The sequence below is a fragment of the Melanostigma gelatinosum genome (assembly GCF_949748355.1).
Source record: "Melanostigma gelatinosum genome assembly, chromosome: 6".
Lineage (NCBI taxonomy): Eukaryota > Metazoa > Chordata > Actinopteri > Perciformes > Zoarcidae > Melanostigma > Melanostigma gelatinosum.
In genome coordinates this window covers 10,988,695-11,015,830 of record NC_136639.1, presented here as the reverse complement: position 1 = coordinate 11,015,830, position 27,136 = coordinate 10,988,695, and the positions used below count along the sequence as shown (strand labels likewise).

Below are 27,136 nucleotides of genomic sequence, written 5' to 3'. Positions count from 1 at the left end.
GAAAAGACAATGTATTTCTGCAAATATAACACAGCAGCGCTGCTTCTTTTTTTCTTCTTACTATCATCTGTGCACTTCATCCCATAACAAAATAGTGCACAAAGTTAAAGTTGAATTTGAAAACTGCATATCCCAGTGTGGTGGCATATGCAGGTCAAAGAGAGAGCAGTCTGCTTGGTCTTGTTGATGGAATTCCTCCCGCCATTGCTCACATTTTCTTCCTGAATCCGGCTGGATCGCATAGCTCGGACAAGCTCGGGCCTGTGAACACTCTTGGGAGTAGCATGCCTGTGTAGTTGTATTCACTGACTACAGATGGGAGATGTACCACTGCTGTGGGTAGCCTGGAACTACACCGACATTACTAAGGGACTGCACATCTTCAGAAGCTACGGCAGCCCAAATATCCATGGCCTTTGATAGAAGCACATCGAGCACACAAGCAGCACTTGTTTTGGTAAAATTACCTGGATCTGAGCGGGAGCAGAGCTTTTAGTCTTTTCCTCTGTGCATTCAGGGTCTTTTCTTGGTTTCTTGATGAGGGCGAGTGGTTCATCCATGACTGGTGCGTAGTACATGTGGGTGGACAGAGGGCTGGGTGTCGGACTCCAGGTAGATGTGGGACTCTGTGGCCCGTTGAACACCACCGGTGCAGCTCTCTGGGCAGCTTTGCCACTGCTCCTGCTCAGGACCCGCTCTCGCCTAAAACATTTATTCATTAGGAAATGCTACATCTCTTTGACACCATTTGAATTTAACAAATCATAATTTGAATATTGAATTACTTCTGTAAACATGAATATCTACACCAACCTTTCCTCCAATGTGAGACCTCTCTCGTGGCTTCGCTTGCGTTTGACTGGAAGCAATGTGGGGACCCGGGCGCGATCATTTGCGATATGTCTGTATCTGTCTTCGCTCCTGAAGTGGGGCTGACCTGAAAAACAAAATGAAAGTGCAGAATTAGAATAAGAGGCTTTAAAATGTGTTTTGGCTGTGGATTATTTGCCAGTTCAAAATGTAAAACATACTAATGGCCATTTACTGGCAATGGTGATTTTACGACAGTGACAAAAGGTGAGTGCATGACTAACTGCTTGTTTTGATCGTGACATAAACCTGCATGACCACTACTATTCGTGGGAAAATATATTTTTTTTCCAGGCCGCCGTTAATTGTAAACTCCGTTAAGTTGTAGAACTTGAACTACCAGATCAGTGAGGGTTACAACACTACACAGCTGATTCAGTGCTAACGGTAAATGTTGTTTTTCTGCATAATATTGGCAGTCAGCCCTATCATCACACAGCTAAAGGGCACAATCAACAGGTTGTTGTGATGGGGTGACACACATCTAAAAGCTTTTGAGTCTTTAAGGACCCTGATTTGGGCGGCACCCATTTGGGAAAGGTCCATCAAAGTGAACCACACACATACTGGATTTTTGCGTTTACACAAGTTGAAACACATTGACAAGACGCTGATGATGTCATTGATGTGTTGAATAGGAGAAATGCACTGTTGCAAGTTAAACCCACAAAATAGTTTCCATGTTTTTGATGAAGGAGGGATCGTCATTTATTAAATGAAAAAAACAGGAGTTACATTCTCTCTCTTCTGGCTCCTGTCTCACAGCAGTAAGCTCACGTGTTCAAAAGTCATGCATATCCAGTCAAAATAAAACACATTGTTTGAAATTGTAAAGGCAGCATAATTAGACTGTGGCCCATTGTTTGACTGTATGCTCAGTTAGCACTTCAAAATCCACATTGATGTGGAAGTCCTTCAGAGCTATCGTCAAACTACAGTCAAATCAACCATTCAGTGCTTAACTGAGTCACAATAACATCTGTTGAAATCAAACAATGAGGTGATTGTGTTTTTTGAAGAGTCAGACAATGAAAGTTGTCCCCTGTCTTCACACGCTAAGTGCTTGCTCCAATCCACATTTCCTACTGTTTTCACACAGGCTGCCATTGTGGAGGGGCAGGTACAACCACACCTATGCTGATTTTCTAGTGCCTCGGGCATGGATATTTATTCCCTGTTTGCGGAGGGAATATGCTGCCTGACCTTCTGCTTTACTGAGTTTACAGAAAGACAGCAAAGTAACAAGATTTACAGAAGCTCGGTTCAATCTTGAAGACCTTGAACGTAAGTAAGTAAGTATGAATAGGGGTTCCTTTATTATTTACTTCAAGTAGATTCCCTTTAAGAAACCCACTTATCTTTTCTTCATGACAAACCCGCTGTATTCCATGTGCCATGGACTGCCATCACATCTAATTATTTGTGTTTGAAACTGTATCGACATGAGTACCATGTCAACAACAAAGGCAACTGCCACTGTAATAAACACATATGGTTTTGAAAATGACACAAGATCTAAACGTATAAACAAAAACGTTCTACACAAAAATGTGAAGGCATAACCACAGAGACTCGATTCCACTGATCAAGGTAACACACATATTCACTCTCATCAATCAACACGAGGCAATGAAAGGTAATCATGCTCACCTTCTAAAATGTAGACCTTGAAGCCACTGCTCATCCGGGTAATGTATTGGAAATTAGCCACAGCCATGGCTCCTTGTCTTTGTCTGCGTGAAGCTAAACTTGTCTGCTGGAGCTTACAGGACTCAGTTGTTGACTGTATTGGAAAGGTAATGAGACGCTGGGTCTGAGCTCCGACAGGTAAAGTATCAGGTGAGTGCAGATAGGTGCAGTGGCTTCCCTGTGACCCATTCCTTGCATTCAGATTGGCTGCTGCAGAGGCCAATCAGAGGCCCTCATTCACCCAGGGTTGTTATTGCCCTACAGGCAGAATGAGCTCACAGGTATAGTTCACTCTCAAAGGTAGAAAGTGTCGTTGCTAAATGTCATGGTACCACAGAATCCACACTGATTAGAGAAGCGTTTGCGTTATTCAGCACTTCCTTCTGTACAATAATGCACCTCTTTTGGTCATTAATCACCTTTTTACACAACTTTTTAGATTTCCACCTGAGGAAATGGAAATGTACCTTTTGTTTCCCTCCATGGAATCACCACCTGTCCCACTCCCCTCCCTCCCTCCCTCCCTCCCCCCTGATCTGCAATCTCACCAAACTGCATTTTTTCGCGCTCTGAGCCCACCGGAGCTCCAGTCATTCCACTGACCTGCCCATACACGCATGCAGCTGTACTGTGAGCCTGCCTCACCAGTAATCCAAAGGCTTTTGTTGATGGCCAGACAAAGACTCCTAAGTCCTGAGAATGCCGCTGCCATGAGAACAATCTCGCCTGAGGAGTTTGGCCCTGGTAGAAAGTCTTTGGAGTTCCACTCATTCAGACACTGTCTGGCATCGTCATCTGCAGGCAAACCATTAAGAGTGTGATTCATATGTTGATATATGCAAACATATCAATCATAATCGGTTTATTGGGGACATTAGTGTATTAGAACCAATAAAAAGTATCCGCAGCCCCTCCCTGGTATGTATTAGCCTGTTTCAATCCATTTAATACTGATTATACTGATTGTCCCGACAGGGTGATAGCAGCTGCTAAAGAAGGGCTGACTGTGACTACGTACATGAAATGTGTTGTATTGAACTCAATTGAAGCTCCACACTGCCCCCCTACGTCAGTACACTGCAACAACATGCCATCAAAACCTGCACGATAGGTTACCGCATACCATCAAATAACTTGTTTATGATAATGACATACTGGTCCTGAAAAACATGTACAAACAAATATAAGGTGTAGGCCAGGACACATCTGCAGCACAACGATATTTGGCACACACCTACTGCAATTTTGGCCATACTGCAATTTTGATCAAATTAAAATTAATGAATTGTGCCACCCAAGAGAGATGATTAGCATAGTGCAGCACAGACAAACCTGTTTCTAGTCGGAATAGTTTTCATTTTATTGTATTCAATTGAATATTAGTGGAGGCTACTTTTGAACTATTACTGTATTCTTAGTGTATTTTGTTTCAATACACAGGCAATAGTTATCTGCTCTGTCTAAACCAGCTGCTGAAACAAGATAATACAATTCTCCCATATTAGAAATACAATTGTAGTCGATCTTTTAGAAGACTCAAGCATTTACACTGTATGTAATGCAAGGAGTTGCTCAAAATGAACATCAGGTCTCTGTTAATAATTCAATGTATAGTAGTACATTCATTTCTATAAATTATTAATTATAACCCTGATAGTTTTTCTCTGATTAAATTGGTACTGAAAGTACCAGGTAATATCAGGACAAACATATACTATGGATATTGTAATGCATATTACAATATGCTTATATACTAAATTATGATACAATTATTACATTGTTGTCATAATAATATTGATAATTAATTCTACCTAATTAATTGATTCTTTTTTTTTACATAAACAAGACAATAAATGTATTTTAGGCTTTTGTCGGTTTTTTATATTCAAATACTAGAATTAACTGAACTTCTGGCAACCAAGCTACTAAAGAAAAATAACATTCCCCGCAATATGTCTTAATCTTGACATGAACTTCCACAACTTTTTTTAAATCGAAATGCCTTTCATCACACTGATGAAAAATGGTGAACTGCCCTGTTCTTAATATCTCTTTTTACTATGGTGTACAACAAATAACAGATAAACCAATTTAATAGTGAACTAGATTACAGGACCAAAAAAACATTACTTTTCCGTACTAGTCCATTGGCGATGGAAGGGTAAAGGTCTCAGGCCTGACCCAGCATGTCACATAACATTCACATCGTGAAGACAGTCACTCACTGCATCAGTAGATTTTTGAGTTATTGTATTTGAGGTTTTAGGGATTTCTGTCCAAGTGAAGCACTCTTTGAATACACTCAAAGGTTTACCTCAGTTGTTGAGGGTACATCACCATTGTTCCATCCAAAAGGATTGCAGTAGCTGTAGACTCCAGGTGCAGCGAGTGAGGAGAGGCCACATTGTCTTCGGCAATCACTGTCAGGATCCCCATGGAGGTGTGAGACATCGACAATAGCAGCATTAAAACCACATTTGCATGTCAAATGTTACTTTGCATTTCTATGGTAGAACAAATAATGGTTGTATTTGTGCCTCACAGCAAAACAAGGCTCCACAAAATCATTCAATTTGAGCATTGAAGAGACACAGCCACTCAGAGGAATCTAGATTCTGATATTATTAGATAATCAAGTAAAAGAAGATGCTGCAGAGTGAGTAAATACTGCATTTATTGATTGATTCAACATTTGATCCACTGAAAGGTTGCAACAATAATACCCAACACAGATTATTTTGAAAAGGGCTGGTATTTACATTAGTATGATATTTGAATGGAACAATGAAATCAAACATTTAAATACAGCAGAAGGTAGATGGGCCTGAGAGCAACGGGTTGAAGCAGTAGCATCACAACACGAAGTGAAATAGAAATGTTAGGTAGTTAACTCTGATTCACTGAAACCTGGCTTTGTGAGCACATCCCGGACAGCGCACTACATCTGCCGGGCTTCCAACTCCTCAGAGCGGACCGCGTAATGGTACTATCTGGGAAACGAGGGGATGCGGAATCTGCTTCTGTTTTAAGGGAGGTTGGTGTACGGATGTCACAGTGTTGAAGGAATCATGCAGTCCTCACTTAGAAACACTTTTCATAGACTGTAAAGAGTTTTCCTTATTCATTCTGGCTGGTGTTTACATCCCATCTCAAGCCTGTGTAAGTGAGGCGCCCCAACACCTGGCTGAGCAGGATGGAGCACAAACACCCAGACTCCCTGCTCATTGTTCTTGGGCACTTCAACAGAGCAAACCTCAGCAAATAACTGCCTAAATACAGACAGCATATAAGTGTAGCACCAGGGACAGCACTGGACCACTGCTACACTGTCATAAAGGACGCATATCGCTCAGTCCCCCTTGCAGCTTTGGGCCTCTCTGATCATTGTCTGGTTCATCTTCTCCCGACCTACAGGCAGACACTCAGGTCTGCAGAGAGGATCATTGGTTCCAGCCGGCACTCCATCCTGGACTTGTACACCTCCAGAGTCAGGAAACGAGCAGGAAAGGTCACTTTCTTGTTTGTAAACTTGTGTATGTACGTTGAGATTAAGTGAAAACCGGAGTCAAATTCCTTGTATGTGTACAAATACATGGCCAATAAAGCTGATTCTGATTCTGATAAGCACGCTACTTTTGCTGAAACTCAAGTTGTTGCTAAATTTACACTTATTGTAGCGGGGTTTTACACAGCGTACTTGAAGGTCTAGCTCAAAGACATACCGTTATTCTCCAAACGCTTATTAACAGATAGAGAATATGGTATCAACAAAGTTTACTAAATATATAGCCAGAGGAAATAACTTGATAGAGCAGCGCTTTCTTCCCGCTTTGAGCATTCACCATTCCGCCTCATGCAAGGCATGTCTTCAGTGGTCAACTGCAATCGACGAGTGCGACCGAGTTCTGTCGAGTTTCTCCTGGCTTTGTGGATGGTTCTTCCTCACTCATTCTTTTAAATAAAGGTTAACTTTTTTTTTCTTTACCGAGTTTCTTTCATTATAGTCAACTAAGTAAACAGAACTATTTTGTCAGTAATATCTACCTCGACCAGGCATTATTCAACGGATTAAAATGCACTGTGTGTCTGTGTCCACTGTTAACATGGTTCAGTCATCACCACTCAGTTTCCATAGAGGGGTGGGACTCCCTGGGGGTCTGTGTTGATCACTGACTCCTGGGTGTCACCAACAGATGGCCCATCTCTCAATCTGTATCGAGTCTTCTGAAAATCAAAAGTAGCACACTGTGTCAGCGCCCTGAAATCCAAACAGTAAGTGTGCCACTGATGCATTATTGAACACAACAGAATGCAATATCACATCAACACCCATAAGCACCCCGTGGAGTCACAGCGTGCTAATGTCTGACACGCCCTTGACACTCTCTTTAGCACCACCATCGTATCCCAACAGAGAGCTGTGTTACGTGATATCTGGGGGGTGACCCCTCACGATTTTTTGATTCGATAATAAAAAATTGAAAAATTAATAATTATTAATTTTTTTTATTTTTTTTTTATTATTTCTATTTGGGTTATTAGAACTATATTCCTTATGTAAACCTTTTCAATTCATCTGGAAATAATTAGTAATAAGCAAATAGGAGGCCTTTTATGTGAAACGCATAAAAGAGTGAGCCGACGGAGCTCCGTATCGATCATTGATGCACAGATCGACAGGGGGCCAGCTGGTGATACATCAACCCTTGCGATGCACCAGAGGGACCCAGACTCCACGTGACGCGTGCCCGGTGGATCTGGGACCTCCCTGTGTGAACCCCTTATTGCCGTGAGAGTCGGCGAGAAGGGGGGGTGGGATTTTTACTCCTTTCCCTATATGATCTTCACATCTGACCGGGCGGGAGATATGGGGATGAGAGAATTCTCCCCAATCCTCCCTGGTTTTGCCTCGAGCACTGCTGTACCCTAAGATTGATCCTTACCGGGTTATAATATTGTACCGAATATTTTTTAATTATCTGACCACCAGCCTGGTCCAAAGCTGGATTTCTGTCTAATCTGACGTGACCCGCAGCCACTCATATAGACAATGTAGTCTGTCGCTCGGACGATTATTTGGTTTTTCATAAGAGTCCAGTATTTATTCTGTCTCTTTTATTTATTTTGGTTTTAGATTTTTCTTAATCCTTTCGTAATTGATAAGATCCGGCTTGAGAACCCAAACAGATATAAAGCTCTTTCAAACGCAAGCTGGTCTCTCCCGGAGGACTTCTCTTAGTTTAAAGCGAAAATAATTTGAATAAGTATTAGGATGTTTGGCGCATGTCAGGAATGCTTATCAGTAGTGTACCGAGCTGGATCAAACACAACTTACCTCAGGGGATGAAGGGGATCATCTGAGGTGTGACCACCTCGTTATGGCTTCTCAGGAAATATGAAGAAAAAGGACTCGGTCGAAGAAACTAATTCGTTATTTATTTATTTGCATTTAAATCAAAGTATAGTCTCTTGGTCCAAAATGCAGAGGAAAATCGTTAACTGAAAAATATAAGAAAAAATCACCTAAGTATTCAAAAACCCCTTCAGAGCAGTTTACAGACAAAGGATCTGTAAAAAGCTGACTCAGCCAGGCAGACGAAGCTGGCTGTGTAGCCTACGGAGGAAAAAGTTAATGATTCACCCAGCGCAGGACTGGACAGAGTGAGCCTTCTCTCCTGACTAGACTTCAAAAAACCTTCTAAGTTTTCTTAAAAACCTCCGACAGTCAAAGTCCGGAGATTCTGTAAAAAGTTAAAGTTTTCCTCCGTGCAGGCCGGAGCCCGCACGGGATTAGAGACTCCTTCTCCAAAAGCGTCTTCCAGGTCCTGCTCCAAGTGTGCTTCTGCTGTTTCAAAACTGCCCTTATTTATACTAATACGGGCTTCAGATGTCTGACTTCCAACGGATTCCTACCCTTCACCTCACTTGATTGATGACACAAAAACCCTTACTTCAGCGTAATCTTTGAAAGCCAGGTCTGCCTTCGTGGTCCATATGAGCTCCTCAGCATTTTTCACTTTGTCTGGGAATTTCCCTTCTGTCTTCTCTAGACTAATGACCTATATTCTCATGGATCACACTGCCTCCGGCTTCCCGGACTCCACGGGGGTGCGATGGCTGCCCCCCCCCCCCCCTCCTTCTCCCCTAGACTAGGTGGCGTCTCAGTAATTTGCTGGCTCAGACCTTGGACTTCCCCTTAACCGAGAAGCACGCCTGAGAGGGTGGGGGTGTGTGTGTGTGTGTGTGTGTGTATGTGTTCCCTCCGTACCCTTCAGGGCAAACGGAAGGTTTCTTGGCAACAGACGCAGGTCTGTCTAACCGGTTCAAACTTAGTGCGACTTGTCATATCTCCTGATAACCAGGGCTAAACTGTTTAGAGGCATCGCGATTTCGCATAATCTCCACCGTGTTCAACACCCTCTCTTGCGAATCGCGACTTGTCTCTACCTCCGTTCTTGTATCACACAAAAGACAATGTCAATGTCTATCGCAGTGAACGGAAGATCAACCATTTTCTATGCTATCTGGGCTAATTCGCCACATCTCCTAACACCCTCTCTCGAATGGCACCAGATACACGAAAAATAGAACATCTCATACTCTCACAGTAGAGGTCCATCATAACTTCTGTATCGTCAAAAATGCACAAAAGCAGGTATTCCCAGAAAAACAATGGGAATCTGAATCATATTGAAACACAACACATGAAATGATATCATTGAAATAAAGACAGGAAAAAGAAAATGAATCCTATCTGAAAACATAGGTTAAAAAGAAGAAAAAGCAACGCTAAAAAGTAAAACACTCCTCATCCCCAAAAACAAAAGCCACCTCTCAAAGATATCATAAAAGTACAGGATACAAAACGTTGAACATATCAGAAAATACAACATACCCCCACAACCTCTTTGTTTTTGTATTTTTTCTTTTCTTCTCTCTCCTAGAGCAGAAAAGTCAATGTCCAGAGTCACATGCGAGCCACGCCAGCACCCGTCACTGTCGATAGTTCAGCATCTCCCGTCCAAGACGTCACCTGTCTCAGCCCGCTTTCTGTCCCAGAGGACATATTCCTCTACACCCTGGTCGTTAGAGTCGATTGAAGGCCCCCGGGCCCACGGAAAGTCCAGTTTCAGTATTTGGATACTGATAAGGACCCAGGTCCGCGTAGGCCAGGTCTCCCCCGATGGGCTGATGGTCCCTCAGGTCCGTTGCATCACGTACGGGCCCGTACACGTTTCGGGGATCGATTTCTTCGTCCACAGAGTGGACAGAGGTCAGGGTCATGTTGACGTTGGGAGACAGAGAGGGAGAGATAGCAGTGGGTGATTCTGGCGAGTCCGACAGTGGTACAACCCGCCGGTCCAACTGGACCTGCCCCGAGCTTGGAGATTCGGTGTGGTTAACCTGGAGACCTCAGGGATGAGAGGTTAAACCCAATATATCCAGGGGATGAGGATAAAATTATTCAACAAAAATAGCAGTAAAGTATCAAAGAAAGAGAAAACCTTAAATGACTACCTGTTTCAACCTGTCCTTTCTAGACTGAGGCGCGCTATCTCGCAGCCGATTAAGTTTTATACAATCGTGAAGGATATTGTTAGCTGCTGTTGCCCTCGCCCTTCTGTATGCCATATGAAAGCACAGATCAGGATCATAGATCGTTGGGCTGGGCCAGTCATCTGGTCCAAGATTCATTTTCACATAATGACCAGGGTAGAAATCGTGTAGAAATCAAAACATAAAAATCTGAAAAGGCTCTCTCCTTCCTTAACTAGAATATTCAACTTAAAAGTTTGAAAAAGTTTTAAAACTAAAAATAAATGCTCAGTCCGTAACAACTGCATAAAACACTCAAACGATGTGTATATAATCCCTACTTAATATAAAGGATAAGATCGTGAAAAATATAAAATAAGAAATGAACAAAATGTCCTCGCAGGAGAAACTGAAAAATCAGAGAAACTCGTGTAAAATATACGGCTGATAAGAATGGAACTGGTAAAGTAACAAACAAAAAAAATGATATACTTTTAAAGGATTAAAGACCCTAACTATATTTAGAGAAACGGTGATTTTGGAGTTCCCCTGAATGCCAATAGAGGGCTGTCCAGGCTCATTCTAGGCAAAATCTTGTCCCCTGAGCAGCTGATGATCCAGCCGGCTTGTGGAATGTAACGTGTGAGGTCACAGAAGTCAACGTGAGGCCCATGCCTGATGGGATACTGGCTTGCCTTTTTTATTTTTATTTTTTCCTGGCGTAGCTGTCTTGAAGCCATCAACCATCGTTCACTGTTGACCCGTGACCTCACTTTGTGTTGGATGTGTTCTAAGGTTAGGAAGAGGAACTAGATTCTGTTTCAAAAAACCTATTGACCTTGTCGTGTCCCTCATTTCGTAATCCCTCATGCACATTGGTCCTTATTGGAGAGGCTTGCTCAATCAGGACCTCAGTGAGTGCATCTTTCCCTCTCCAACCTGGTGGAAGGAGTTAGGGAAAGTTTAGCCGTTTTTCGGCCTGGCTTTGGGCCATTTAGTCCACTTGTGTGGGCGAGCGGTTTGCTTTTTTTTCTTATTCTAGCTCATTCTGAGCTGCCTTGAAAGCAAGGGAAGCAAGGGGAGGGGCTGCCCCTCCTCCCCCGCTCGCTCTCTCTCCTCTGAGCAAAAAGGAGGGGGCCGCCCCTCCTTTGCCTGCTCGCTCTGCTCGGAGCAAGGAGGGGGGGAACTGCCTCCCCTCCTCTGCCTGCTCCCTCCGCTAGGAGCAAGGGGGGGGGCTTTTTAAATTTTGCACTTATCAATATTAACCAAAATCAACACTGTAATACTACCCCACACTGCAAATTTATAAATCGTTTTTAGTGTTTTAAACACGGATGTTCTAAACCGATATCTTGTATTCATGGTATATACTGTGCATTCCTGATTATATGGTGGCGGAGCACTGGGCTCCAGGGCTTTCCTTAATTCCCTGCAATAACTACCCGGATCAGCGTATTTACGGGGATCTGGACATAATGTCCTCCGCGGTTGCTCAAAGTGGGGGGGAGATAACCTCCCATGAGGAGGGTCCTCACTATCTGAACCCCATTCCGTTCCTTCCTCCTCCATTTTCGAAATACTATTATTTTAATATATAACAGCAATAAAATCCAACGTGTGGCGATACCACTGCGGTAATATCATACACCCTGATTTTATCCTGAGAGAAATCAATCAGTTCCCCTGTTCCACACGTCTTGGCGTTTCAGAGCCTCATTCTCTCAGGTCTCTGCTAAATGCTAGAATCATATACTGATAATACCATTAAGCCCTGCAATAATATTACTGTAATATTACTACGAACAATACATTGAATTTCTCTACGTTATATAACTATGATATAATCTTCCAATATATTGACTCGGGAAGGATTTTGCCCTTTTTCATCTCTTCAGTGCCTGAGTCGTTAATTGCATTGAGTGATCAGCCCAACTAGACCTTCTCTGTGTTACAGCGGTGTGCTAAAAAGGGCACCCTGTTTTTAGACGGGGGAGGATACTATACTATTTTATTTAAAATCGTATGCTCTCGCCGGGCCTCTGTGTCGACAAGCTAGGTATCCTTTAAACCTATGCGCAGCGATCAATATCTCTGTCCACTAAATCTCTTAAATGCCCTCCCGTGAAGTACTTTTAATTTAAGGGTTTCCTCTCTACTTGGTTCTAAGTTTTTTAACACTAAGGATCTGTCTATTTGTCCCGTTTTAACTGAACGACTCCTTCTCCTGTGAGAAGGACGGTCAAGTTTTTTAGAGGATTTATTGACTGCCTCGATCCCTGGTACCGATTCCTAATAGAGAGAGCAGAGTGATAAAATCTTTTCCTTGACTGCCGGTACTGACGGACGAGTGTTGCGAACGTCGGTCGAGGATTGTCGATTTTTTTACCACTTCTGGCAGAGTTCAATATATCACCTCAGCTTGATTTCGCTGGTTGAATTCACATCACTTTTCTGTTTCTCCTTGGGAGGGTCCGTGTACTTTAACCCGAGAGGGAACCTCTGTTCTTCCCAGAATACACGTTCTAGTGTCTCTAGGATCTAATCCCTCTCGAGCCCCACGTTGGGCGCCATGTTACGTGATATCTGGGGGGTGACCCCTCACGATTTTTTGATTCGATAATAAAAAATTGAAAAATTAATAATTATTAATTTTTTTTATTTTTTTTTTATTATTTCTATTTGGGTTATTAGAACTATATTCCTTATGTAAACCTTTTCAATTCATCTGGAAATAATTAGTAATAAGCAAATAGGAGGCCTTTTATGTGAAACGCATAAAAGAGTGAGCCGACGGAGCTCCGTATCGATCATTGATGCACAGATCGACAGGGGGCCAGCTGGTGATACATCAACCCTTGCGATGCACCAGAGGGACCCAGACTCCACGTGACGCGTGCCCGGTGGATCTGGGACCTCCCTGTGTGAACCCCTTATTGCCGTGAGAGTCGGCGAGAAGGGGGGGTGGGATTTTTACTCCTTTCCCTATATGATCTTCACATCTGACCGGGCGGGAGATATGGGGATGAGAGAATTCTCCCCAATCCTCCCTGGTTTTGCCTCGAGCACTGCTGTACCCTAAGATTGATCCTTACCGGGTTATAATATTGTACCGAATATTTTTTAATTATCTGACCACCAGCCTGGTCCAAAGCTGGATTTCTGTCTAATCTGACGTGACCCGCAGCCACTCATATAGACAATGTAGTCTGTCGCTCGGACGATTATTTGGTTTTTCATAAGAGTCCAGTATTTATTCTGTCTCTTTTATTTATTTTGGTTTTAGATTTTTCTTAATCCTTTCGTAATTGATAAGATCCGGCTTGAGAACCCAAACAGATATAAAGCTCTTTCAAACGCAAGCTGGTCTCTCCCGGAGGACTTCTCTTAGTTTAAAGCGAAAATAATTTGAATAAGTATTAGGATGTTTGGCGCATGTCAGGAATGCTTATCAGTAGTGTACCGAGCTGGATCAAACACAACTTACCTCAGGGGATGAAGGGGATCATCTGAGGTGTGACCACCTCGTTATGGCTTCTCAGGAAATATGAAGAAAAAGGACTCGGTCGAAGAAACTAATTCGTTATTTATTTATTTGCATTTAAATCAAAGTATAGTCTCTTGGTCCAAAATGCAGAGGAAAATCGTTAACTGAAAAATATAAGAAAAAATCACCTAAGTATTCAAAAACCCCTTCAGAGCAGTTTACAGACAAAGGATCTGTAAAAAGCTGACTCAGCCAGGCAGACGAAGCTGGCTGTGTAGCCTACGGAGGAAAAAGTTAATGATTCACCCAGCGCAGGACTGGACAGAGTGAGCCTTCTCTCCTGACTAGACTTCAAAAAACCTTCTAAGTTTTCTTAAAAACCTCCGACAGTCAAAGTCCGGAGATTCTGTAAAAAGTTAAAGTTTTCCTCCGTGCAGGCCGGAGCCCGCACGGGATTAGAGACTCCTTCTCCAAAAGCGTCTTCCAGGTCCTGCTCCAAGTGTGCTTCTGCTGTTTCAAAACTGCCCTTATTTATACTAATACGGGCTTCAGATGTCTGACTTCCAACGGATTCCTACCCTTCACCTCACTTGATTGATGACACAAAAACCCTTACTTCAGCGTAATCTTTGAAAGCCAGGTCTGCCTTCGTGGTCCATATGAGCTCCTCAGCATTTTTCACTTTGTCTGGGAATTTCCCTTCTGTCTTCTCTAGACTAATGACCTATATTCTCATGGATCACACTGCCTCCGGCTTCCCGGACTCCACGGGGGTGCGATGGCTGCCCCCCCCCCCCCCTCCTTCTCCCCTAGACTAGGTGGCGTCTCAGTAATTTGCTGGCTCAGACCTTGGACTTCCCCTTAACCGAGAAGCACGCCTGAGAGGGTGGGGGTGTGTGTGTGTGTGTGTGTGTGTATGTGTTCCCTCCGTACCCTTCAGGGCAAACGGAAGGTTTCTTGGCAACAGACGCAGGTCTGTCTAACCGGTTCAAACTTAGTGCGACTTGTCATATCTCCTGATAACCAGGGCTAAACTGTTTAGAGGCATCGCGATTTCGCATAATCTCCACCGTGTTCAACAGCTGCTTCAAGTCAGACAATCACAGGCTGAACAATACAAGAAGTTAATTAAAATTCCTTTTAATAGCTTAGAACACTTAAACATTTGCAAGCCATTTGAGTGATTTCAGCTGCCACTCTTTTAAATACTTTGATGGGTGCAACTGCAAAGTATTTCCACTTCAATTTACGCATTGAGTCGATTCATTTAAATCATTAACCGTTTGGTCAACGTCAAAACTGCAAAACGACTCTTTCGTTATTTTTTTTTTACCAAAGCCTGACACGACTTATTCTAGTTGCTTGTTTTGCACGACCTATATGCCCCCGAATATTTAGTTTGCAACGACATAAAACACACGAAGGCAACACATCATCACATTCCGAAGCTGTACCCATAAATGTTGATTTAATAACATGACTTGAACAACTATTTAAAACATCTGTTGATTTCCTGTCAATGCTTCAACACGTTGCTGAGAGAAAAATATGAAGTTAGAGAATGAAGTGGTTATGGCACATTGATTCACAAAAGAGAAATAGATGTCCCTATGTGCATTAAAACGTGTCAAAATGAATAATGTGTTACCTTTGAATTAGAATGTCAAGATGTACCGTAGGTGGTGTAAAACCTATAAAGTAAAAAAAAAATTGAAAGCAACATCCGGAAGTCGTGTATCGCACACCGCCTAACTTGACTCTCGTGCAGCCTTGCAGGCCACTTTCCTTCAGGATGACTGGGAGTGACGCAGGGCAGACGGAAGAAACGAGGGCTTGAGGGTAGACTAAGGACAGGGAGAACGGCGGTGATGCTGGAAGGACTGTAGCTTTCATTTCACATGTTCAAATCCGATGCACCGTTTTCCGACTGCACAGAGGACATGAGAGTAACCTATATTTAGGTTTCCTGTGAGAGATAATAATTAGGCATCATCAACTCATCCTCGGGGCGGATCAGGTTGGATACACTCCCAGGTAGGCTTCATCGTGCCTTGTTATGACAGTAGTGGTTGCTTTGATGGGTGCGGTTTATTTACACAATCCATCATATATAAACGTAAATAGTATTCATTATTTATAGAGCCTTATTTGTTCCGCTATGGATTACTGTGATTACTTTACCTTAGCTAATTCCTTAAGCTTTACAGTCACGATTCCTTACTGTTGTAATTAGATATTAAAAATCTGCACCCAATAGATATTACAAGACTTGTTTCTCTTCAGGCAACATTGATCCCCGCCCCTGTACAAAGGAAAGTAGCCTAGTCATTCCGTTTTGTTACTGGACACACCAGGCTGCAAGTCGCATCCAGTTGGAGGATATTTGGACACCTCTCTCCGTCACTATAGAAAGTCTCCATCATGAACTACCTGCGTCGACGACTCTCGGACAGCAATTTCATGTCCAACCTGCCCAATGGCTACATGACCGATCTCCAACGCCCCGACCAGCCGCAGGAAAGCCCCGCAGTGTCGCCCGGCCCGACGGAGAGGCGGCAGTCCACCAGCCAGCCTCAGCCGCAGCATCAGCAGCAGCCGCAGCCGCAGCAGCAGCAGCAGCAGCCCGGAGGTGGAGGCTCCGGCTTCTTCTCATCCATATCAAATGCTGTTAAACAGACCACAGCTGCTGCGGCTGCGACCTTATCTGAGGCAGCTGACCGGGCAGGAGTCTCCAGCAGTGCCAAGATCCTCCTGGTTATCGACGATCAGCAGACCGACTGGTAAGAGCAGTGCTTATTGCCTGCGCGGTGCCTCATCGTCTAGACCAAAATGTGTGGCAGACTGTGGGTTGCAGTGGCCTAACATTCTAGAAGGTCATATGATTCACCCAGTGCATTGAGATATACCACGTGTAACAGCCGTTGGCTTTGCTCAGACCTGAAACACCGCGCAAACGTGTTTGTGTACCGATAGTGCCGTGGCAAACGCGCAACCGACTGACGGCAGAGGAGCCATTTTCAATTGCCGATAAGCTGTTGCTCGTGTAGAAGTATTGCATTCTGCCAATGAAATGCTAATGGCCATACCTGCATGGCTGATGCAGGGATGGGCTATAATGCCAATGATGATGCAGGTATTTTCAAGTGGAGTGGATGTAAGAGCAAATTGTGCACAAGAAAAATGCCTGCATCAGGTTAGTCAAGCCTCCTCACCAGTGTGCATAATGCATGCTTGTTGGAGCTTTGCACACACAGCAAAGGTGATAAAACACTGAAATGTTGTCCCAAAATGACACCCTAGGTGATAATAAACTATGCATATATTCAAGGTAGATGTAAAAGGCTAGGTCCAGTATTAATGTACTTATGTCCAATTCATATATCCTTGTGCATCAGGTAGTAAAAGAATTTCATTTAAGAATCTTAATGTAGCTTTACCTTTTGTTTATGTTGCATGGGGCTGTCAGGCCTAATCCTGATGACTGCCAGCAGTTACAGTCATACCAGCATATAACGTACTGCCACTAACCTATTACTTTATCTGTGGAGAAATAGCATTTAGTTCCATTGACTTCAGCTTTATTTATGTATTTGACATAACTCTTCCATTGGTCAGTTCTGAAATGTTCTGCAAATGCTGGAGAAAATGTTATCTGTCAATTACAGGAGAAATGAGCAAAATTAAATGATTGTTTTGTGTCTGAATACAAACAACAATTGGACTGAAATCTTCATTTCACATGCAGGGTAAAGGTCTTCAGAGGAAGAAAGGTCCACAGTGAATTTGACATCAAGGTAGAACAGGTAAGTTTTACACACAACTATTTTCCTTACTCTGTATTTGTGTCAATCTTTACTCCTTAGGAGGACAGGGAACTTGTAAAATAACTGGACTCGTTGAAATAAACCAGCTTTAGCCTCATGACTAAACTGTGAACTTCAGTTGGAGGGATGTTACATAACCCTGCCCATATTATGCATCATTTGTCTTCCCTTTGATCTTTTGGTTTGATCTCTTTATTTTCTGAGGCAGTGACATCTCTAAGTCCTTTGGTGAGACATTTTGTTGGGTAAATCTTACTAATATGTCAACTTGCACATTGGGTAAACTTATCAACAACAGGCCTGATACTAACATAACATAATTTGTGGTTTCTTTAGTAAATAACAGATGAATCATCCAGTACAATGGGTGCTATTACGGTGTTCACAGAGAGCCCTTCGAATGATAAATGTCCCAGAGTATTGATATGAGAGGGGGCTGCTTTATTCATTCCCACACTGTTCTCTTGAAGTCTGATTAAGAGAAACATAGTTTGTTTGGCACATGCCTCCAGAAAGCCATTCTTAATAATGCAATGTTTTTACTGTAATCTCTTATAGAAATAAATGAGTTGTTTGTGTGTTCTAGTCATTTTGGTAAATATGTGAATAGTAATGAGTAGCCTTGTAAAAAGATGTGTTATTATTATTATTATTATTATTATTATTAACACAGTGTGTGTCTATGGCTACTTATATTGTAATCCACCCAACAACACTTCGAGGACACCCTGATAGTTATTAAATCTTTTCCACTGCCTGAGGCATTTCTATTTTTGTCCCTCTACTTCATGTTGCCCTGGCATTTCAATTATTTCCCCTGTGGCCTCTTAACAGGTAGAAACACGCTTCAGATGAAGTCTGCCATCTGATCTGATATGTCATGCACTGTCCTGCTGCTGTGATCATGATTTCAATTCTTTTTTTTCAATTCTTTTTTTTTAGGCAGAATTCTCTGAAATCAGCCTGGTGGTGAATTCCACAGGCACTTACAATGTGGACATTGATGCAATCAGGAATGGGCATAAGGTTACGAAGTAAGTACTCTGCAAAACATTTCTAGATAAGACAGTTTGAAAGTGCTGCTGCAAATTTGCTGTTGAAATCTGCTGAAAAACCACTACCATGAATGCAAGTGCCTCATGACTGTTCAGTTTGCCTTGCAATGCAGTTTAATATTTTGCCAATGTCCTCTCACCCAGATCCTTGAAGCCAGACTTTGTGCTGATCAGACAACATGCCTTCAGCATGGACAAGAATGGAGACCACCGGAACATCGTGATTGGACTGCAGTATGCTGGAGTGCCAAGTGTTAACTCTTTGCACTCTGTCTACAATTTCTGTGACAAACCATGGGTGGCAAGTATTATTCATCAATTAGTTTGAAACTATACGACACAATTTCATCTGCATAGACATATGAAACTTAAATTTTGGAGTACAAATGCTCTCTCCTAAACATTTCTGTCCATTTTAGTTTGCTCAGATGTCTAGGATCTCCAAGCAACTCGGCTCAGAGGCGTTCCCTCTGATAGAGCAGGTTTACTACCCAAACCACAAGGAAATGGTAAGTTCTTTGCCATCTGCTCTCCTTCTCTCTCTCCTCCCTCCTTTCCACTTGGGCTGATGGGTATGTCTTAATGCTGAAGCCTTAAGGAGACACACACACAAACAGGCCATCCCTCTGCACGGCCCACTTCACATTTTAAGAGGGTCATTTACTTTCATGTCAATATCCCATCTCATGTAGCAGCTGAGATCGATCTAATTTCCTGGGGAGTGTCTTGTTTTTTTCCGTAACTGGCAGATGCAGAGTTTCTGATTATTCGTCTGCCAAGCCAGTGAGTGAGATTACAGTTACCGTACACTGAGTCTGTTGCTGCAGAGCAGTCATCTCCACCCCTGCAGTCACAGGCTGACAGCACTGGGCTGGCTTTCAAGCTGTCAATATGAATCCGAATCTCCTGCAGAAATAGAGGAGGTGTGCTGTGTGTCAATTGTGTTTTAGTGATTAGAGTGATGAATGATGAAGTTAATTCATGATAAGTCTGAGTATGTGATGATTCTCTTGTTACAGATTACCTCCCCCCGCTTTCCTGTAGTGGTAAAGATGGGCCATGCTCACTCAGGAATGGGAAAGGTAGTACTGAAGTGTCAACAAAATATTTCTTGGACCAATATATGCCAGTATATTTATATGTTGACCTTTGCCACTCCAGGTGAAAGTGGACAATCAATATGATTTTCAAGATATTGCCAGTGTTGTGGCACTGACCAAGACTTATGCCACATCCGAGCCCTTCATTGATGCAAAGTACGACGTCCGCATCCAGAAGATCGGCAACCATTACAAAGCTTACATGTGAGTTTCAGATTACTGCCAGAGAGCCAGCTCACCGGTACATTATTATATCAAATGAAAGTGGTTGAACAGCAAAATAATTCAAACAATTCTAATAAACAGGAGAACATCAATTTCTGGCAACTGGAAAACCAACACTGGCTCATCTATGCTTGAGCAGGTGGCCATGTCAGACAAGTAAGAGCTCATAAATGCAGAGGAGATGAGATTGTGAATCCTATAATGTCTCGCTGTACTATTATCGATCTGTTTGACATGTTATTACAGGTACAGACTGTGGGTGGACTCTTGTGCTGACATCTTTGGAGGGTTGGATATCTGTGCTGTGGAGGCTCTACATGGTAAAGATGGCATGGACTACATTATAGAGGTACTAAAAGGCAAACACATCATATCAATGGAATATTTGTCTGTGACCATAAGGGAAATCTATTAAATCCATCATATGTGGATTTTTAGGTTGATGACTGTTCGATGCCGCTGATTGGAGACCAGCAAGACGAGGATCGTGTTCAGATTGCAGAGCTGGTGATTTCTAAGATGAACCAGGCTGTTCCACGCACTTTGAGCTCTTCCACAGCAGGGCAGCCTGCACAGGTGCTCAAACCACAGATACTCTATTTTTGATCCAGAAATCTCTTACCTGTCTTTATTCTTCACACTTTTATTAGTAATATATTTCAAGTCAGATCTGTTGGCGTGCACAGTTACACACAAGGTTTCTAAGAACATCAGAAACTTATGAGATAACATGTATACAATGCACTGTATATACTGCATACATACTGTATACAGACTATGACGCGTATGTGGTGCCTAGCCATGCAAGCCTTTAAATATCAAAGCAAGGACCTTTAAGCGTGCAGGTGTACCTTGACCAAACTCAAGGTAATTGGTGGAACCATACATCGGTGGAACCGTTGTAAAAGACAGCATAGTGAAGACCCTGGACATGTTACAAAAATGTAAGAATTGCGTTTTAAGAATATTGAAATAATAAGCATTCTGACTCTAAGGTAATGTCTGAAAATAGATGTCTATGTCTGCCTGGACCAATACTTAATATAACTCAATCTGACAGTATTTTCAGGTGCATTGAGCGAGCTGACATATATTTCTGAGGTATCAAACACACTTTTGCAAGGATAGATGTCAGCTTGAGTGTCATCTGCACAGACGTGGAGATTTATGTCATATGTGTGGGTAATCAAGAGTCAAAACATAAATGAAGAGTCGTGGGCCAAGCACTGATCCTTTTAATATATGTTTCTATCCTTAGCTCATTTTCTTTCCTTTCTTGATTGATGCACATTTACTCACTGCCATTTTATCCCTGTATGTTTTGTAGAAAACAGTGTCTCCTCAGCCTGTCTCACAGCCCAACGTACCACAGGCTCAACAGCGCCCCTCACCTCAGGGTAAGAACTTGGAAGTTAAATGATACAATTTATTGATTAATTTCTCTTTATTTCCAAGTCTAGGCCAGGACACCAGGAAGGTATTTGCATGTGATTGCTGATTTGTTTTTTTTACTGTAGGTGGTCCTCAGCAAAGTCCCCCATCTCAGCAGCGCCCACAGCCTCAAGGCCAACCTCCTGCACAGGCCCAGCCATCTGCTGCGAACCCAGCAACCGGTGACCCCAGTGCTCAGGCTAAGGCTAACCAAGGACCTGCAGCCCAGCCACGGCCACCAGGTCAGGGAGCCCCTCAAGGCCAGAGAACTCCTTCTGGTCAGGGCTCTCCTCAGCGAAGCCAGGGAGGTTCACCTCAAACTCAGAGGCAGCAGTCTGTCCCCCTGCAGCAGAAACCTCAACAGAGGCCTCCACCTCCCAGGCAGCACTCACAGGGGGCAGCGCAGCAACCGAGGGCTCCCGGCCAGCAAGGTCGCCCTGGAGGAACCACCACCCAGCAGCCCCGACCTGCTGCTCAAGGTCATGGGGGCCCAGGAGGACGACCCCCGCTGCAGCAAAAGCCTCAGCCCCCAAACAAGCCCAGTCAGGACAACCCGGCTGTGGGCGGGTCTCCACAACTAAAGTAAGTAAGTGTATATGATAAAAGATTCCGGATCAGTTTCCTCTCATTTTTCTTACTTTTTGCCTGCATTTGGATATGCATGCCACATGGGAAATCTATTTATGCACCTTTTGACAAACGCTCCTCTTGAATGTGCATGATTTATTAATTCTTACATTTTCAGTCCTTCCGCAGCAGTTTCACCAAACATAACATTTCAGATTTCATACATTAAAACAACAACAAGCCAAATTTGGCTTGTTGTTGTTCATAATATATCACATTTATCACAATCCATATTCTAGGACACAGGTTAACAAATGTTCAACATTTTAAATCAGTTTTCTCTTTGTATCAGGCATGGATAGAACAAAAGTAAAAACCTATCAAAATAGGTATTTACTCAGTATTATTCAGAAGTTGTTTAAAAAAGTTTAATATAAAACTTCTTTGGTTGATGTGATGTTATATAAGGCATTTATTACAGAAATATACATTTTGAGTTTAATAATGAATCTGCAATAGTGGCATATCATTGGAAGTCATTTTAACTTATCTTTATTCCGATTCACATTCAGTCACAACATTTTAATGGAGACAACACTGATAACTCTGAGGAATCTGAACCATTACATTAAACATGAAAAAATAAACAATAGTTCATATATTGTGAAAATAATTGCTCGATGAATAATGCAAAACTGTGTGTTGGAAAAAAAAGAAGATACATCTTAAAAAAAACCCTGACTATTTACTACGACTGACAACTTATACAACTCAACGTGATATACAGTAGAAGCCCGCAAAGCTGAAAAGTACCTTTACATTTCACCTGTATTTGTTGAAAGCTTTAGAAATGTAGTTGGGAGGTTTTTGCTGAAAACAAAATGAGTAATATTGCTTCTACCTTAGTGGTCAATACATTCTCCAGCTGATGGCTTTCATGGAGAAATGGCTCACATGATCCTGATTTTGGATTATATTAGATTGCATTATGCTCTCTTGAAATAGAGACATAAAACACTTGTCATCATCTCTTTGCATCCAGAAAAGCCATTCACTCTATCATATCAAAGCTAAATGATAAGGAAATACTGAATGGCCATATAGAAAGCTTTTATCCTTTTTTGGTGAGCCTTTTTTCCTCCTGCCTCTCTCTCTCTCTCTGTCTTGCCGTGCTTCATGTCTTTTCATTTCATGGGTTTGCTGCATGACTTTAATAGCCTCTTCCTCTCCTCTATTGCCATTTTCCTCTCTTTATAGCAAGTCCCAGTCTCTTACCAATACCTTCAACATTCCAGAAACCCCAGCGCCACGAGTCAGCCTTAGCCAGGATGAGGTGAAGGCTGAAACCATACGCAATCTACGCAAATCTTTTGCCAGTCTCTTCTCAGACTGAGACGGCATAAGCCCCTCTCCTCTCCTCCTACTGACAGAAAGATGGACAGGCAAACTGAAGGACAGATTCCATCAGCGAACAAGGACCAACAGGATCCAATTCATGTACATTGACCATGATATGAAAATGTACACACTTGACACTCACTGCCTAAATAGTTAACACCTTTTAAAATGAACAAAAAGTAGAATATACAGTTAAATTAGGCACTGTTATCTGAAACATTCCTTGCCTCGCCTCAAGCTGAAGTAAGTCATCCACACCTTCGTGTTACACAAACAAATCACAGAAGAAAGCCTATATATGCATGAACTCAAATACACAAAGATAAGAAACTAAGCAACAAAATATTGCTCCCACTTGTTTGTAGGTGCCGTAAAGTAATTGTGATCTTTATGTTTGCGTTTAGTCGGTTAGCCGACCAACTGAATGAATTATGGGACTGTACGAAAATCATTGGGGAGTGGAGGAGTGCTAAATCTAATATTTTATTTTATATTAAAAAAAGCAAGGCCCTCCCCAGTGTTTTTAAAAATTGTCAAAATTATATATTCATGCCAAACATAACAAAATTGTTAAAATACAGCAGTTTCTATTTTTGAATGTAGAACTTGCTAAAACTGTTATTATATCCTCTGCATGTGGCATAATGCACCTCTATGGCACACATGCAAATCATCTTTTTGATTTATTAACTATTTTATCTATTTTTATATAAATCATCTCACATAAACAACATCAAATATGACCTAGTATAGAAATATGGGGTAAGATACAAAGAACTAAAAGACCCTTCCCTGCTCCCCCAATAAAGTAAGACTACACTCCTGAGCAAAAACAAAGTTACAATACCCTTTTCTGACCCGTCCGTCCCAAAATCATTTTTGTACAGTCCCTAACACAGCACAGCTGCACACATGGGCTGTTTGAGCTGTTGACCGCTCATGTTGATGTCTTAGCTGCATGTCACCAGGAGGCAATGGTCGCATTTTCCAACCCCTGACATTGGTGCTTGTAACTGTGTCGTGACATGGAGTTGTATTAGTTAGTACAGTGACCTAGTAGGTGTTGTGAGTATGTTGTTGTTGCCACTTTTTTTTCTCGCACAAGAACAAAAGCCCAAAAGCTCTCCCCCTTGAAAGCAGACAAGAACGTCAAATCAAATGGAGTTGTCTCAGGGATTTCCAATTGATTGTGACACTTGTATGTGAGGGTGAGGGTCTTCCATTGCAGTTTTATTGTGCTTGTTTACTAATAATCAAGGAAAAGCATGCATTTTAATAAGGTAGAACCTTTCTATTGTTTCAGATGCATTTGCACAGAGAATACTGCAAAGTTATACTTGAATACAGTGACATTGACTGATGTATGAAGTCTTTATTTTCAGGTTTATACGTCTGCCACTTGACAAAGCAACAACTCGGTGTTCCCACCCTGGGGTGCTGCTGTGTGTGTGACAGGTGTGGCACAGAAGGATACAGCATAGGCAGGGTTTGCAACTGTTCAGGTACAGTTGGTGAAAAATGTGATAATATACAGACAGTGTAATTTCATATTCCCTTGATTCCAATGCAATGTAATGAAAAAGCTTCTTACTGTAGCTATGGATTTACAGTAAGTTAGTGGATTGAGTCAGGTTTATTTCAGGAGTTAGTTGATGCATTTGGATTTTGCACTAAAGTAACTCTAAACCTTAGTCTGTATCATACAGTGCAGCAGACTTCCTTTCCTTGAGTTTCAATGACTTTATAGTCTGTAAGAATACGCGATACAATAAAGAAATAATGTAAAGGTATCGGAATGTTAACTGGGGGGTGTGGCCCTGCAGTCGATTTAGAACTTCCTGCAACCCCCCCCCCCCCCTCGCACTGTCAACCTTTCCTTTGATCACGACTGAACAACGACTCTGTTTCCAGGCACTGAAATGTCTTCCAGAAGGAGTCCTTTCTATTTGAATGTCAACGTAGAATGGCAATATCATGCTTTTTAGAGAAGGCCCAATAGCCAAAAGTATAAAGGAGCCCTGGTTCCCCTGCAGATTCTTCATGCTGCCTGTGTTTTGTGTAGCCACAGTGACCCCTTGTGCTCAATGGTGCATCAATGTGTGAATGTCGTTCCGTAACTGGTCAAACCAAATAGATGTGTTGTACAGAGCTCTGAGTGGTGCAGATTGTCGCCTTTATCCCCTGCTGCTATTTGTGCTTGTTGATATTATGTGTGTCACAAAAGTTTTTATTTCTTTAACTATTTTGTACACGCTTAGGTTTTTTTCTATGAGGCAGGACTATCTGGGGCTAGTAAGTTTATGCATTCGTGATTCAGGCTGTCATTTTAAAATTTGACAGCGACTCAGTGTCAGTGCATGACTGTCTGATTTATCGTGGTACAGACCGACTCCAAGGGGATCAGTGAGAGAAGCTTTGTGTTACACTGAGTGTGTAATTTATGAAAATGAGTCATCACAATTAGCATGGATGGTTAACTTAGAAAAATGTCATACTGTCGCTCAGAGGCCTGTTGGCCATTATGAGACGTACTATTTGCCATGGCACCTCCTGAGACTGACAGGATGAGCTGTGACAGTGATGCAAAGAACTCGTTTTATGTATGTTTTTGATATTCACAGATGGGTTTTTTTTCTTTTTAAAAGTTTACATTATTCATGGTGGATATATCTGACTGTGAATGTACATTATTTTCTTTGTTGCAGCTAGTTTTATTGTTTTCTAAATGCATCGTACTATCATTGTGAAAAGACTAAATCTTTACAAATTTGAGTTGAACTGATTGTCATTTGATGCCTGCCAGATTTTAAAATGTATATCATCAATGTAAGTGCAAGAATCAAAGAGCTGAGGTTTTTTGTCAATCAAAAAAGTAGATCTTGCATAATGCAAATCATGGTGGAATTAAATGTAAAAAAAGAAGAAGAATATATTTGATGTTATATGCAATGTAGCTATATTACGTGAAAATGAGTATGTTATTAAAACATGCACATGTCTAATAAAGTCTATGACCAACAATGACTGTTTTATTTGTTATTGACAAACAGTAACACAGGGTGTTTCGGGTTCAAGTCTCACTTAATTATGTCTGTACAGTACGCATGCATGTCCGTCCTACAGAGATTCCTCTGTTGCTCTGACTGACGTTTTATGTATTTTTTGAGGCCTTTTTTCTTTTCAAGTTGAAGGTCAAAGGACACAGTGTTGTATCTTGTACCGATTGTAAAGCCCCCTAAGACAAAGATTTATGAAAATAAAACTTCGATGACCTGCCATGACATCCAAGAAAATTTAAATATAATTTTCTCTTTGGAATTGCCCGTATTAACCGTCCAGGAGTTGTGCTTGATGTGCTTGTGTTTTGTATTGTATGGTAATATGCAAGTATTTAAAAACATCTCAAATTTGAGGTCAGGAAAAAGCTGAAAAGGTCTTTAAATCTTGTAAACTATAGCAATAAAACATGCCTGAAATGCATGCCGAAAACTGTCGACTTGACACTTTGGTCAGCTGAACAGTGTTTTGCATAGTTGTTGTCATAGCAGCCATACTAATGTGACCACAAGGTGGTGCGGGCCTGCAGTCTCACTGCCACAGCCTTCAACTCTGCAGGAGATTAAACAGGTTATGTAATTCCGTTTGCAATGGAGTAATAACCCTTTTCTGTCTGTTTGATCTGAACTATTCAATACAATACATTATATTCATTTTGAAAGACTGGAAGTACATTTCTCTCAAACAACAAGGTAAAAACATGTTCTGTGCTACACAGTTAGGATTCTTATTTTGTTTTCAGACGTGAGATGTTTGTATTTCACTGACTATTCAGCGATTGAGCCATTATTATGTTGGTAATATTACAGAGACAAGATTTTTTGGGGAGTACTGTCTTCTTCTGTGTTATAAACAGCAAAGAGGTTTTGTCTACTCAGACATGCATTTTAATGACATGAT

The 27,136-nt window shown here is 41.9% G+C and overlaps 2 protein-coding genes across 8 annotated transcripts in view; one reads left to right on the top strand and one right to left on the bottom strand.

Annotated features, from left to right (window-relative positions):
* Positions 1 to 27,136, bottom strand: part of vgll4l (vestigial like 4 like) — a 120,542-nt gene that overhangs the window by 1,027 nt on the left and 92,379 nt on the right. The window contains exons 2-7 of one of the 6 annotated variants that reach the window (XM_079270186.1): positions 7,895 to 10,696; positions 6,604 to 6,783; positions 4,874 to 4,979; positions 3,205 to 3,354; positions 814 to 937; positions 468 to 702 (exon numbers count right to left, since the gene is read on the bottom strand). In XM_079270186.1, the coding sequence (XP_079126312.1) occupies positions 468 to 702; positions 814 to 937; positions 3,205 to 3,271 (426 nt within the window). In that variant the 5' untranslated portion in view covers positions 3,272 to 3,354; positions 4,874 to 4,979; positions 6,604 to 6,783; positions 7,895 to 10,696. Of the gene's footprint in view, positions 1 to 467; positions 703 to 813; positions 938 to 2,520; positions 2,651 to 3,204; positions 3,355 to 4,873; positions 4,980 to 6,603; positions 6,994 to 7,894; positions 11,091 to 14,677; positions 14,766 to 27,136 lie in introns of those variants that run through there. The other 5 variants (XM_079270187.1, XM_079270185.1, XM_079270188.1 and 2 more) reach the window with 5 other exon arrangements.
* Positions 14,940 to 26,279, top strand: syn1 (synapsin I). Of its 2 annotated transcripts, none has more exons than XM_079270182.1 (13): positions 14,940 to 16,359; positions 17,325 to 17,382; positions 18,346 to 18,437; positions 18,603 to 18,759; positions 18,878 to 18,967; positions 19,478 to 19,540; positions 19,620 to 19,762; positions 19,865 to 19,939; positions 20,030 to 20,132; positions 20,222 to 20,359; positions 21,111 to 21,180; positions 21,301 to 21,796; positions 23,077 to 26,279. In XM_079270182.1, exons 1-13 carry the CDS (start codon positions 16,001 to 16,003, stop codon positions 23,102 to 23,104), a joined length of 1,872 nt encoding a protein of 623 aa, XP_079126308.1. In that variant the 5' UTR covers positions 14,940 to 16,000; the 3' UTR covers positions 23,105 to 26,279. The 2 variants fall into 2 exon arrangements, with proteins under 2 accessions (XP_079126308.1, XP_079126307.1); XM_079270181.1 differs by having other exon boundaries at positions 23,039 to 26,279.

Coding starts and splice junctions, on each gene's coding strand:
- syn1 (XM_079270181.1), top strand. CDS start 16,001: ATGAACTACCTGCGTCGACGACTCTCGGACAGCAATTTCATGTCCAAC. Junction 18,760..18,877: donor TCTGTGACAAACCATGGGTG/GCAAGTATTATT, acceptor TGTCCATTTTAG/TTTGCTCAGATGTCTAGGAT. Junction 20,360..21,110: donor CAGCAGGGCAGCCTGCACAG/GTGCTCAAACCA, acceptor TATGTTTTGTAG/AAAACAGTGTCTCCTCAGCC.